The sequence below is a fragment of the Cherax quadricarinatus genome, chromosome 9, assembly GCF_038502225.1.
Source record: "Cherax quadricarinatus isolate ZL_2023a chromosome 9, ASM3850222v1, whole genome shotgun sequence".
NCBI lineage: Eukaryota > Metazoa > Arthropoda > Malacostraca > Decapoda > Parastacidae > Cherax > Cherax quadricarinatus.
In genome coordinates, this window is record NC_091300.1 from 1011201 (window position 1) to 1026436 (window position 15236).

The 15236-nt window shown below is 39.5% G+C and overlaps 1 protein-coding gene across 1 annotated transcript in view; it reads left to right on the top strand.

The window, feature by feature from the left end:
* Window positions 1–4865, top strand: part of LOC128686156 (WW domain-containing transcription regulator protein 1) — a 70630-nt gene extending 65765 nt beyond the window's left edge. Inside the window, exon 5 of the mRNA XM_070083148.1 lies at window positions 1039–4865. Coding sequence (XP_069939249.1) covers window positions 1039–1119 — 81 coding nt within the window. The 3' untranslated portion in view covers window positions 1120–4865. The remainder of the gene's footprint in view (window positions 1–1038) is intronic.
* Window positions 4866–15236: the final 10371 nt, after the last annotated feature.

Below are 15236 nucleotides of genomic sequence, written 5' to 3' on the forward strand. Positions count from 1 at the left end.
TGAAGAATGGTATAATTGAAAACCACTGTATTAGCAAAATACTATAAAGCAAAGTGCTGTAAAGTGGGGCTGCCTGTACATTAAATCCAAGACTCAGATCTGACATACTGCTATATATGTTCATGAGACTAAGAATAATTCAAAACTTTTAACAGGTTTCTGTTTTAAACTCATGCAGAGTTCAACATAGAAATGGAATGAGATGGATGAATTTAAAATTCTGGGTGCTGAAATGAACTGCATATTAAATGCATGTATGTTATAAGGAAATGGGAAGGAAAGTGTATTTAATATATGGGATGGTGAGGACAGGTAGCAATACCCTGGCAGATCAAGTGATTAACAGGAAAATCTGGCCTGTGCTGGGCTGTGAGAGTAGAAAAGATTTGAAGGTTATAACATGTATGCAGGCTCTTTGGGTGGATTAAGAGATATTTGTATAGGATGATAGGGTTATAAGAATATGCAGGTATAAAATACTAGCAATAATGTACAACAGCAATTATCATGGAAAGTATAGGAGTACAGTACATACAAAAGACTCCATAAGGGCTAGACAAGTATAAGGCTGCCTGTAGGTTTCCCCAATACAGTGGAACCTCGGTACTCGAACAGCTCCCTACTCAGACAAACTCAGCACTCGACCAAACAAACACGACCTGCCAGAACTTCGCTGTAAATTATTTCGTGTTTCTTCGCATTTTTTTTTTTTTTTATTTTTGTATAAATAAGTCACCATGGGGCCTATGAAGATTAGTGACAACAGCCAACCAAAAAGAAAATTGGTTGGGAAGAATTTGTTCGATACTTGAACGGACTGGCACTCGAACAGCCTTCTGGAATGAATTAAGTTCGAGTACCAGGGTTCCACCGTATAGTCATTCCTTCAGAATTAAAGTTTCAGGGTTGAGGAGGGGGTAGGCTAATATTTTATAGATATATATAGTAGATAGCTGCATCATGAATACAATATGTATCACGTATCTGTCTGAAGATGGATCATAAACGTTTACTAAGTATTTTTTATCTTTATTTCAGCTAAATGATGACCTGTCTACCGATTTCCTAAATGACATGCTGGAGACGTCAAAAATGGATAATCTTCCTACGTGGCTGTAGAGGGGAAAACATGGAAATGTGAAACATAAAAATATGAAATAAAAAAAAAGCTCATGCTTAGTTAGTGGTGAGAAGACTAATGCCTGGGGAAAAAATAGCATTACATGTAGTGTTAATTTGGTTTTTGTTTCCTGGTTACGTAAAATGTACCTCTTGTGGCTTGAATAGGCAGAAGGCATTATCATTGTCTATAATGGATAGACAGAAAAGTATGCAATCCTGCTTTATGCAAAGAAGGCTTTTGTGAGAGGTAAAAAGGAAAAAAGCCAGGATACAGGTATCCAAATTTAATGTTTTAGTACCTCGTAGGTGGGAATGAATGTTGTGCAAGAATATACAGTGTGGTAATGTGCAGTCTGAATATATCAGAAACTGTGTATGAAGTGAACAGTGGTACAACAAAAAAAGGCAGCATTAATGTAAATGTGCAACTGTGTATTTGCGTGTGATACAGAAAGTACCATGAACTTGGGCTCTCTACACCGGATGGATGCTTTGTTTTCACCTCTGAGGGAAAATTAGCCACAAAAACCAGGCTGCATGGATCATTTACATAGTCTTGAAATCAGAAGAAAAGTGAATGATTGAAGCTATAATTGAGTGATAAATGGGAAGTTTGAGATACGCTGATCCCAACACTGATCTCGTACAGCTTCAACAATATATTAGGCAAGAATGCCCAATTTTTGTATGTGATGGATTAGTGCCTACAGACTACCAAGTTATACTCTTAATATGTGGTGGTGGTTCCCTGTATTGGGAACCTCCCATGTAGGTTAAGTTCTGTTTTGTGAATACCTTTTAGTGGTTTTATCACGTGCATTTAGGACTATATTTTTTGGAGGTGTATCTCATTGCCTCTATCCTCTTCATATATCAAGTGATTCACTACCAATCTTACCGTCCAGTTCTGCCTTGATCAGTAAAATATTGCCAGACTTAATCATGTTACAGAATAATTATATTTATTAATGATAGCTAATTGTCATGTAAATAGTATTTGAAGTTATGTTCTTGTATAAGAAAACTCATTATTGTAATATAAGTAATATAAAAATATTTACCTAAAAGGCATTAATTAATTTTAGATACAGGCAGCTGTTTTAATACCGAAAATGAAATCTCCCAAAAATTAATGGGAAGCTATCGATTATTTTGGACAATGCACTCAGTGCTCCTTTTTATTTGCAAGACAGTGGAGCAATCTGTTGTTTGCATTTTATTTAGTTGATTTTTTTTTTGGCTGTTATGCTCCTTCCATCTGCGGCTACCCTAGTTCCTGTCGTGTGATCATGTGCAGCAGTTTTTACATCTTTTGGCCTCTAAAGCTTCTCTCAATACATGTATAATAAGTGCTATACTTCACATCTTAGATAAAGGCTATATTTTCAGTCTTTTTCACATCTATTACCATTACTCTTATTTAGTCATAAATAAAAACGTGTACAATACCTTTTAATTCTCTTTGTATACTTATGCTTGTCTTGGATTCAAGGCCTGACTGACTTCATACTACAATAAAATTAAATTTTTGAGGATTCTTATAAAAGCCTCGTCTGCATATCTGTGTATGATCAGTGATCATAACATATATATGGGGAGTTTTTAAACAGCCTTAATTTATCATTGTGTAAGCTGAGGCAGTTTTCTTCAACTATTAAGATCTGATGAAAATCCTATGTTGATTCACATTAAATTAGTATTGTATCTTAAGTAGCCCAACTTTGTACTACTAAAAATTAAATGCACGATGTTTGTCAAATTGTTAAAGATATTTGATCACCACTTTTCATTTAACATGACTATGTAATATGCAGGGAGTCTGTTATTGTTCTTATTTGTTAGCACAGATTTTATAATGGTTTTAGAGGTTTGTTAAAGTTTCAAAAGTTTCTTATAAAGTATTTTTGGTGCCTTAGAGGAAATGAGGTGCCTTCTAGTGGCAGTAAATGTATGGCAGCTCAATGAAGCAGGAACTAAGGTGATAGCCAGTCATGTTTTCCAGCCTTAGTTAATAAACAAACACAGTTAATGTACTTAAAGCAATGACCATAGTTTCCACTAGGTCTACCAGTCCTTTAAACCAACAATCTTAATTCATCAATCCCTATGATATGTGACGTGGGTGGTTTCCTTGTTTCTTTTTTTATTTCTTTTTTTTTGGGGGGGAGGGGAGGGGGCAGGTTTGTCTGCCCTGCAATTGTGCCAGCAGTAGCTAGTTGGGATGCTTCCAATTCCCAATTCTAAATGGGAGTTGGATAATATTTTTAAACATAAGCCATGTTCTGTATCCCATAAGGCACTCTGGTCACGTCATCAGTATTTCAAATCCCCCCACATCCATCCGCAGTCTGCTCAAGTGATTTACGGACGTCCCAAGTGCCTTTGTCTGCAGCTGTTTAGTGGCCATTCAGCTCCTCCCTGGGTCATTAAACTGGTCAAAGGTCATGACCCAGGTCGTTAAGAGGTCACTTTGGCAGCTCCCAAGCCACAAATAAATATGTGGCTGTAGGTTAAGTTTCATGTTAATTGTTAAGGCTGGACAAACACCAAGCGTTGACCACACACTTGGTGCTTGTTCTGGTATTATTATCATTATCTTATTATTACTATTATTGCTCCAGTAGACATGAATTTTTATTTTATCAGGAAATGTACATGTTCATTTTTTTTTTATGTTCATAGTATGGTGTCTTTTGTGATATACATCTAGCATGCAATGTTGTTTTTAGTTTGTCTTATAGTGGCCATATTTGTTAGTTTTACAATAACTAGTTAGACAGCAGCAAGGCTCTTGTTTTTCAATCTTTTTAATGTGGTGAAGGGTTCCTAGTATAGATTAAAAGAAAAAATATCACAGCTACCAATATTATATTCATATCAAACTTTCTTAGAAAAATAATCCAATAAAGTTTTATACTAGTAGATTTAAGAGTATAACCCGAGAGTTGACTTTAATTTTCACAAGTCATTTCAGGTTATGTCCTTCCCAATCTTTCTTGCACAAGTTTATGAAGTTCAGTTACTCTACATACCTCTGAAAAGCAATGTATTGAGTATAAAACAATTAAATTTAATTATGTTCTATCAATTGATCTCTTAGTCTCAATATATTGTTTCAACCTGAGGACTTGTCTTTCCATGATCCTAGAGGTACTGATTTCATAAACTGATACTTTTCAATGTTGCCTTGCTTTATAAGGTCCTGTCACAGTCCTAGCCATTTTTTTTTTCACTGTACAGTATATGGGGGACTGTAATGGGAAATAACCCATGTAACTAGGTAGGTAGCAAGTCATTCCAGTTAAAGCATGAAAGATTTTGTGAACGTTTCTAGCTGATCGCCTTCTTTTGTTCTGTTTGATCAGCACACCGCCATATACATCGAACTCTTTGCTAGGAATTGTTCAACTAATCTTCATGCCACAACTGTACTCTTGCCCAACCCTGATCTATGGTATTAGCTTATGGCTCACAAATGATGGTGAAATTTGACAAGTGTGACAAAAATAGGAAACTATTGTAGATACCAACAGAAGTTACATATTAAATTGTGGCTTGGTTACAACCAACTCTTTTTAATGATCACTGTAAACCATTGCCATAAGGACATTTTGTTTTCCTTTTCTTGTCATAAATGTAAATGCCACCAAAGTGCTTATGATGCAGGGGGTGATGTAGCATCCACTCCTCCATGAAATTAAGTGTATGCTGAAGCAATGTAAATAAATTTTATCTTCAAATGACATGCATGTTTATATTTTTCCTTTTTCATAGTCAAAGAAATGACTATTTGCTAATGAGACATGCATACATTTATTTATTTATTTTTCAAGTCGGCCATCTCCCACCAAGGCAGGGTGACCCATTATAATCAAAAGCACTACTAAACTGCAAGGGTGACCCAGAAAGAAAGAAAATTCCCAAAAAGAAAATACTTTCACCTCACACATGCATAATCACTGTCTTTGAGTGCCTCTGCAGATACGACAGTTTAGAAGTCCCTCCAAACTGTCAATTTCCCAAACCCCTCCTTTAAAGTGCAGGCACTGTACTTCCCATTTCCAGGACTCAAGTCTTGCTAACTGGGTTCCCTGAATCCCTTCACCAAATATTACCCTGCTCACACTCCATCAGGTCTCAAAAACCGTTTGTCTCCATTCACTCCTATTTAACATGCTCATACGCTTGCTAGAAGTCCAAGCCCCTTGCCCACAAAACCTCCTTTACCCCCTCCCAACCTTTTCAAGGATGACCCAGACCCCTACCCCTCCTTCCTTCCCCTACAGATTTATACATTCTCCAAGTCATTCTACCTGGATCCATTCTAAATGATCAAACCACCTCAACCCCTCTTCAGCCCTCTGACTGGTACTTTTAGTAGCTCCACACCTATTAATTTCCACACTCCAAATACTCTGCATAATATTTACACCACACATTGCCCTTAGACAGGACATCTGCACTGCCTCCTCGCTGCAGCATTTACAACCCAAGCTTCACACCCATATGAGTGATGGTACCACTATACTTTCATACATTCCCTTCTTTGCCTCCATAGATAACGTTTTTTTGTCTCCACAGATACTTCGACGCACCACTCACCTTTTTTCCTTCATCAATTCTATGGTTAATCTCATCCTTCATAAACCCATCTGCTGAAAAGTCAACTCCCAAATATCTGAAAACATTCACTTCTTCCATACTCCCTCTCTCCAATGTGATATCCAATTTTTCTGTCTAAATCATTTGATACCCTCATCACCTTACTCTTATCTATGTTCACTTTCAACTTTCTACCTTTACACACCCTCCCAAACTCGTCCACTAACCTTTGCAACTTTTCTTCAGAATCTCCCATAAGTACCATATCATCAGCAAAAAGTAACTGTGTTAACTCCCATTTCGTACTTGATTCCCCCCTCAAGGAAGGTTCCTTGATGCTGGTGAGGGGCTCTTGATCTAGGGAACTGGATCTGTGCTCCAGTTCCCTGAATTAACCCTGAATACCTTCCAATCCCCCCACAGGCGCTGTATAATCCTACGGGTTTAGCATTCCCAACATCCTAACATTTACTTCTTTTATAATCTCATCTATAAATATGGAAAAGGCAAAGTTTGTAAATCCAGTCCAATTCTATTGTTTCATATCACCATATATGAAAAACTTATTTGCTGACAATGTTTTGTCAGCAAAGAGGCAGTGTGACTCCCTATGGGTACAGTGTTTCATAATCCATATAGTAGTAAATCACCAGCAAATATTGAAAATCTTGCATTACATTTATGCAAAGCACTAAACTCACAAGGGTCAAAACAGTGCCTATAAATCTTATAGAAATACCACTGTAGATGGATGCACAGGTGAAATGCCAATAGGTATGAAAATGAATACATGTTAAGGGCAGAGCATTTATCATGATAGAGCTCTCCCCTGCACAAACTGTTGTCCCAAAACAACAGTTATAGTATGGATGTCATGTCCATACCACTTCCGATGTTTTTGAAACAACTTAAACTTCATACAATACCTAATCAGTCAGGCTGTCATGATTAGTATGCAGGCAGAAGCAACAATTTGGCCAACAAGATCATGAAGTGGAAGAACATCTGGAACTGACAAACAATATCAGTTTTGTTCATGTTATTGATAGTGGTTTAATTATTACCTCTGAAGGAAATCTTCATTTTCAAACAGACATTCAATAGAGACTAATTATAAATTAGATATATCCAGTATTAACCCTTTCACTGTAGAGATCCCTGCTCGCAAACTTGCTCTCAGTGTCGAAGAATTTAAAAAAAAAATTGTTTATCATGAAACGATAATCTTTTCCCAATGGTAATGAAACCAAAAGTACAAAATTTGATGGAAAACTTACAGAATTACGCCCTCGCGAAGGTAGCAGTCTTGGCGATATTTATGCATCAGTGATTTTGCCCACTTTTGAGCCCTAATTTGGGCCAATTCCATTGTTCCAGTCGACTATATTCATAGCTATTTCGCTAGAATTCCTTTTGTTCTATCGACTGAGTACAAGAAACCACCCATTTACCTACTTCAACTACCCAATAAAGTGATACAGAAATTGGTAATTTGGTCAATTTCATACAAAATTCAAGAAAGGCCAATTTCAAAATAGGATCCAGAATTAACAATGCAAACATTCCTAGCACTAAAATAACATTTTCTCTGTTCATTAGTCACATCTCCAGGCCCCTCCTATATTATGCTTGCTTTCCATTTTGAATTTTTATTCACACAATAGAAGATTTACTGTTATGCAGACTACTGTACTGTAAAAATGGTATAAATAATATCAGCAAATTTGTGAAAGCAAATCAGACCCACCAGTTAACATATATTGGATGCATGATGTGATTTGTTTACTCTCAAACATCAGCAAAAATAGAACATTTCTGCTACTTTGAGTTCAATTTCAAGGTACTTTTAGTCTGTAAACTATTCCAAATCATCTATATTTCTGTAATATATCTTCCATTCTATCAAAGGAGACCAAGAAAACGAGAATACAACCATAAATACCATATGAAAATACACCGCAAAGTCACTGTTTTAAACCAAAAACATGGTTGCAGTTTTTTTCTCATTATGCACTGTGTGCTGCACACACAGACCACTTAGACCCATTCTCTCATATGTAGGTCTACCAGCTATCTCTTGCTAGAATTTTGGCGTAGTATTACGGGACTGACACTGACTTCAAAGCCGTAATATTATGGAACTGACAGTGAAAGGGTAAATACATTTTTGTATATTTTTACCTTCTTAACAATAAGACTTTAAATCACACATCTCATCATATTAAAATGGAGGCAATGACTAGTGGAACCAACACAGGGAGAAAAACTAGGTATAGCAATACAACACTAAAAAGATATTTTACAAAAGAATAGTGTCATCATATCTACAGCCATATTATGAAAAAGAATTATATCCACAAAGATCATACAGCACCTGGGAAATGGGAGGCAATCAGGTTTGATCCAAGGAAGGGGAGGGTAGTTCCAATTCCTTTGACCAAGAAACTTCCATCAGCTTCAATGTACATCCCCCATCCAAAGTCTATATCTGGCAATCCTTGTACACACTGTATTACAGGTCGGCCATCACTGATTCAGCACAAATTTCAGCTAGCTTAATTCGACATCTGCTCACCCATATGTGCTGCCACTGTTATCATCAGTTCCTGATACCTTGGTCACATTCCAAGATGAAGATGGGAATCCTGACAGCCCTTCACCTCAAGTAGATGGCAGTTCTGGCAGCCCTTCACCTCAAGTAGATGGCAGTTCTGGCAGCCCTTCACCTCAAGTAGATGGCAGTTCTGACAGCCCTTCACCTTAAGTAGATGGCAGTTCTGGCAGCCCTTCACCTCAAGTAGATGGCAGTTCTGACAGCCCTTCACCTCAAGTAGATGGCAGTTCTGGCAGCCCTTCACCTCAAGTAGATGGCAGTTCTGGCAGCCCTTCACCTCAAGTAGATGGCAGTTCTGACAGCCCTTCACCTCAAGTAGATGGCAGTTCTGGCAGCCCTTCACCTCAAGTAGATGGCAGTTCTGACAGCCCTTCACCTCAAGTAGATGGCAGTTCTGGCAGCCCTTCACCTCAAGTAGATGGCAGTTCTGGCAGCCCTTCACCTCAAGTAGATGGCAGTTCTGGCAGCCCTTCACCTCAAGTAGATGGCAGTCCTGGCAGCCCTTCACCTCAAGTAGATGGCAGTTCTGGCAGCCCTTCACCTCAAGTACATAAGAACATAAGAACGAAGGAACACTGCAGAAGGCCTACTGGCCCATGCGAGGCAGGTCCAAGTCTCCTACCGGCTTAAGCCAATGCACCCAACCTAGTCAGGTCAGGTCACATTGACTTAAGGGAGGAACACGGCAACCGACCTGGTAGCAAGCTATCAGGTCTAACTCACACCCACCCACATCTACTCATGTATTTATCCAACCTATTTTTAAAGCTACACAACGTTCTGGCCTCTATAACGGTACTTGGGAGTTTGTTCCACTCATCCACAACTCTATTACCAAACCAGTACTTTCCTATATCCTTCCTGAATCTGAATTTTTCCAACTTAAAACCATTGCTGCAAGTCCTGTCTAGGCTAGATATTTTCAGCACACTATTTACATCCCCTTTATTTATTCCTGTCTTCCATTTATACACCTCAATCATATCCCCCCCTAATTCTACGTCTTTCTAGAGAGTGCAGTTTCAGGGCCCTTAGTCTATCCTCATAGGGAAGGTTTCTGATACATGGGATCAACTTTGTCATCCTCCTTTGTACATTTTCCAGAGAATTTATATCCATTCTGTAATACGGTGACCAAAACTGTGCAGCATAATCTAAATGAGGCCTAACCAAGGATGTATAGAGTTGAAGAACAACCTGAGGACTCCTATTATTTATGCTTCTTGATATGAAGCCAAGGATTCTATTAGCTTTATTGCGAACACTTATGCACTGTTGTCTTGGTTTCAGATTACTGCTAACCAGAACTCCTAAATCTTTTTCGCAATCCGTAATATTAAGATCTACATTATTTAGTTTATATGTGGCATGGTTATTGTCCTGTCCAACATTTAGAACTTTGCATTTGTCTATATTAAACTGCATCTGCCACTTCTCCGACCACTGCATCAGTCTATTCAAATCTTCCTGGAGTGCTCGAATGTCCTCGTCAGAATGAATTCGACGGCCTATTTTGGTGTCATCGGCAAACTTGCCGATGTCGCTCTTTATGCCCTCATCCATGTCGTTTATGTAGATTGTGAACAGCAGGGGGCCCAACACTGACCCCTGTGGAACACCGCTCGTGACACTTCCCCACTCTGATTTCTCCCCATTTATGCAAACTCTCTGCTGCCTATTTGTCAACCACGCCTCTATCCAGGAAAAAATTTCTCCTCCTATTCCATGTGCTTTAATTTTCCTCAATAGTCTCTGATGTGGGACCCTGTCAAAAGCCTTACTGAAGTCCATATACACAATATCATATTCATTACCATGATCTACCTCCTCAAATACCTTAGTGAAAAAAGTTAATAAATTCGTAAGGCAGGAACGCCCCTTTGTAAAACCATGCTGAGATTCGTTGATTAATTTATGCTTTTCAAGGTGGCTACGAACTGCCTCGGCAATTATTGATTCCATAAATTTTCCCACTATGGAGGTTAGGCTTATTGGTCTATAGTTCGAAGCTAAGGACCTGTCACCTGTTTTGAAAATAGGTATCACATTTGCCATTTTCCACTTATCTGGCACCATGCCAGTTTGTAGTGATATGTTGAAAAGATTAGCCAAAGGTGTGCTAAGCTCCTCTTTACATTCCTTTAGAACCCTTGCATACAGTTCATCAGGGCCTGGGGATTTGTTAGGTTTTAATTTATCTATTTGCCTAAGGACCATGTCACTTGTGACCCTAATCGTGCACAGTTTATTATCGTCCTGTTCTACATAATTTATCATTACTGGAATATCGCTGGTATCCTCCTCTGTAAAAACTGAGAGGAAGTATGTGTTAAAAATTCTACACATTTCCTTATCACTGTCAGTGAGCTGACCCGAGGAACTTTTGAGTGGGCCTATCTTGTCCCTGATCTTACTTCTGTATACCTGAAAGAATCCTTTTGGGTTAGTCTTCGATTCTCTTGCAACTTTAACCTCATAATCTCTTTTTGCTTTTCTAATTCTCTCTTTAACTGAATAGATGGCAGTTCTGGCAGCCCTTCACCTCAAGTAGATGGCAGTTCTGGCAGCCCTTCACCTCAAGTAGATGGCAGTTCTGGCAGCCCTTCACCTCAAGTAGATGGCAGTTCTGGCAGCCCTTCACCTCAAGTAGATGGCAGTCCTGGCAGCCCTTCACCTCAAGTAGATGGCAGTTCTGGCAGCCCTTCACCTCAAGTAGATGGCAGTTCTGGCAGCCCTTCACCTCAAGTAGATGGCAGTTCTGGCAGCCCTTCACCTCAAGTAGATGGCAGTTCTGGCAGCCCTTCACCTCAAGTAGATGGCAGTTCTGACAGCCCTTCACCTCAAGTAGATGGCAGTTCTGGCAGCCCTTCACCTCAAGTAGATGGCAGTTCTGACAGCCCTTCACCTCAAGTAGATGGCAGTTCTGGCAGCCCTTCACCTCAAGTAGATGGCAGTTCTGGCAGCCCTTCACCTCAAGTAGATGGCAGTTCTGACAGCCCTTCACCTCAAGTAGATGGCAGTTCTGGCAGGCCCTTCACCTCAAGATATATAAATAGGCTTAGTTGTAATTTTCAGTTCTTCACTTTGGAAGCAGCAGTGATGAGCTTTCTTGTGTAAGTCAAGTTAGTTAACTTTATTAACGAACTTGTACTGATTTATGGGGTATTTTAAAGGTAGGATGAGATGGTTAACTGTTGGGTTAACCCTTTGACTGTCGCAGGCCCCTTTCTGAAACTGTCATTCTATGTTGCAAAATATTCGAAAAAAAAAAAAAAATTATTTTTTTCTTACCAAAATGTTAGAATTATTTTACTGTGTGTTTTAAGCCTAAAAATTTTTTTTGGCCATCAGTACTTACCGAGATACAGGGGTGCAAAGTTGGTAGAAAATGAGCGGCGTATGGCAACAGCGGCGAATGCCACCCACCAGTTATTCTTTTATTTACTCCAATTCGAAGGTTTCTTGTATTTTCCAATATTTTTCTTTTCTAAGTAAGTTATATGGCCTGTGAGACCAAAGTAAGGTGCATTGTTCAAATATACACTCATTAGATTGTGTACAAAACTTGTTTACACAAACAATACAATACATTGTTTATTACTATTGTTCCATAATATATATACATATGTACAGTCACTGAACACGTTCCTAGAACTGCTGCAGCTTGTGGAACTCTTTGAAACATGGGTATATGCAGAGTGGTACTTGACACTCCTTACACATAAATTGTGTGTTTGTGGGTGTTTTGTGGTATGTCCACATACAAAACACCTCTTCTGAGCACTTTTCTTGAAAGCAGTAGGAGGCAGTTGTATGGGGTAGTGATCACCAGGCCTCAAACGAGATGACGTGTGTTGGTAATTTCGTGGGCGCTGGTCTATTGCAGGTATTGCTCCTTGGTACTTGGTGATTATTTGTCTAATGACTGATAAACAAAATTCACTATATTTTGGTTTGTTGTTAGTCCTCAACTTGTATATGTTATATGCATTTAGCATGGAACTATCAAGAAGATGGAAAAAAAAGTTTCATATACCACTTATAACTCTTGCATACACAATCAGCAAATCCAATCTGCATGTCACATTTGTCCACTAAGTGCATACTGAGGTTGTAGTCCATGACAGCTGCAGGTTTTAGAATGGGTTCATTGGTCTCTCTATTGTGCCTGCCAGTGTGTGCCATTTCGTTTCAGTGAACTGATGTCAACAATGTGACATCACGTTTGTCATGCCACTGAAATGCCATGATGTCATTGGCAGCAAAGGCCTGCACCTCACTTCTGCGAGTGCCAGCGTCGAACCTTGGCATATGTTTACGATTACCACGCACTGTGCCACACACGTCTGTCAGGTTCACTCGCAAGAAATCACTGAGTATGGGGCTTGTGTACCAGTTACCAGTATATAATATATGCCCCTTACCAAGATCTGGTTCCATCATTGTTCTAACCACATCACCAGAGATACCCAATAACTTCCTGGTATCTCTCAATGTATTACTGCCAGTGTACACAATGATATCCAAAAAGAGACCACTTTTGCAATCACACAGTACAAATAACTTTCTCCCAAAGCGTTTCCTCTTGCTTGGTATGTACTGTTTGAATGAGTCTTCCTTTGAATAAAATCAAAGACTCGTCAATAACAAGCTTCCTGAAGGGATAAAAATACAAGCAACACTTTTGTTTCAGGTACATAAACACATTTCTGATCTTATATAACCTGTCACTTCTGCCAGGCCTTGTTTTGTCTGAAAAGTGTAACATACGTAACAGTATCAAAAAATGAATCACACCTATAATGTCGCTAATACCTGGGGTTGAAATCAGGCGTTCTGTTGCCCAGTATGTGGTGACAGTGTGCTTATACACATGTGGCATAAGCATTATTGTGGCAAAAACCAGGTACATCTCTGCCACTGGTGTAGCCGTGATCTTGGTGAGAGAATTGTATTTGCCATGATGTACTCATAGTATGTGCTGATTTCCCTGACAATAATGTCCATCAGGGGTTCATCAAAGAATAACTGAAAGCATTCCAGTTCAGTAGCATTGTTCCCAAGTGTACACGATGGTCATATTCCACTTTGTGTTTCATCAAAGTCACGGGGACTGGGAACAAACTCATCACCTTCCTGCCAATCCCAGATGTGATCTGCTGGTGTGTTTTGGATATTGAAACATGGTTGTGGTTGTGCAGGTTGTGGGAATGTGGGGTTGGGTGAGACTGGTTGTAGTTGTGCAGAGTCAGCAGCATCGGTAGTAGCGTGGCCCGCTGCTGGTGCCACATGACTCATGCCACCATCACTATCACCACCTGCTGCCTCACTCACATCATTCATACCCACTGTAACAATATCGTCATCTTCACTATCAGGTCGTGGTGTAGGGCCATGGGATGTGCTCCGAGATTTACTCCTTCCCCTTGGAACAGCATATGACACACTACCAGACCGCATGCTACGTCGTACATACTGCCGCTTCACTGGGGAATATTCACCCTCACTGTTGCAACTAGAACTGCTTTCAATAGCTTTGAAATCACTATCACTATCACTTTCATTGCTCACATCTGAGTCTTGTACACGGGCAAATAGTTTCCTCTTTCATCCTGGTACAGGTGAACGTGAACGAGCCGGCCCAGCACCAGAGGTGGAAGGTCGTGGGTCATCTGGGTTTTCATCACTAATTACATTATCCTGGGCACTGTTTTCAGTCACACCCACTTGAAAACCATGGAATTCACTTTCACTGACACTTTCATCGCTGTTAGAGCTATCACTTGGGAACAAAAGATCTCCAATCTGCCGAGGAGTGAGGTACTTCTTACTGCGAGGCATGGTGAAAATGGACTACCAAGATGGCGTTCCCACAATGCACCACTGAGTCCCAGATTCTTTTCACAGGGTGCACACCCACCACTCAGACCCATTCTCTCTCATGTAGGCCTATCAGCTTTCTTCCACTTGATTTGAAGCCGCTAGAATTTACGCGTATAAATACATCAGAAACAGTGGCGCGTAAGATGTATGTATACAACCGAAACAGTCAAAGGGTTAAGTGTATGTAACCTAACCACTCTGTGATTCACCAAAATCACTAATCTGGCACCCTACAGGTCCCAGTGATGCTGGACTAGTGATGGACGACCTGTTATATATTTATGGGGAAACGCTAAATCTGGGTCACACACTGCCTGGGAACAGCACTGAATGACTGGTGCCTTCCATGAATATAAAATGTAGGAAATATGAGATAACTATTTTGATATGAGGAAGTGGAGGATGGGTCCAATTTAATCAAAGAGCCTTTTACCAGCAAGAATCTACATAGAAATGATTGTTCCTAAGCACATGTCAACAGTACATAAAAAAATCCCAAGGTCTAGTTAAATAGGAATGTAGAAGAATACTTTATAAAGAGGCTCTAAACCCACTGGAGACTTGCATTAAATTACATTAGGAAATTTGGAGAAATGAGAACCAAAGAAAATGTGGGGCTGGCTGTTTATAGAGCACGATACAGCAATACCTTGCATAGTACAGTGTGTCAAAAAATACTGTACAGCCTCTCCTTACTTAGTGATGTATTTATATCCTGATGACTAGGACTTAGGACGGGCTCTCTGACCAGTATACATACATAAATAATGTATATTAGAGCTGATTTCCTCTATTCTGTTTATTACAATATACAGTACACGCCTGTATAAACATTTAAATATATACCAGAAATGCTATAAATGGTGGAAAGGTGACACTAAAACAATATCAAAGATGGTCGACACAAACCCACTACCATTATAGTATGCTCCTCACTTAGCGACGAATTCATTTACCAACGTGGTCTTAGGAATGGAACTCCATCATTACGTGAGGAGAGGCTGTACTATGCAAT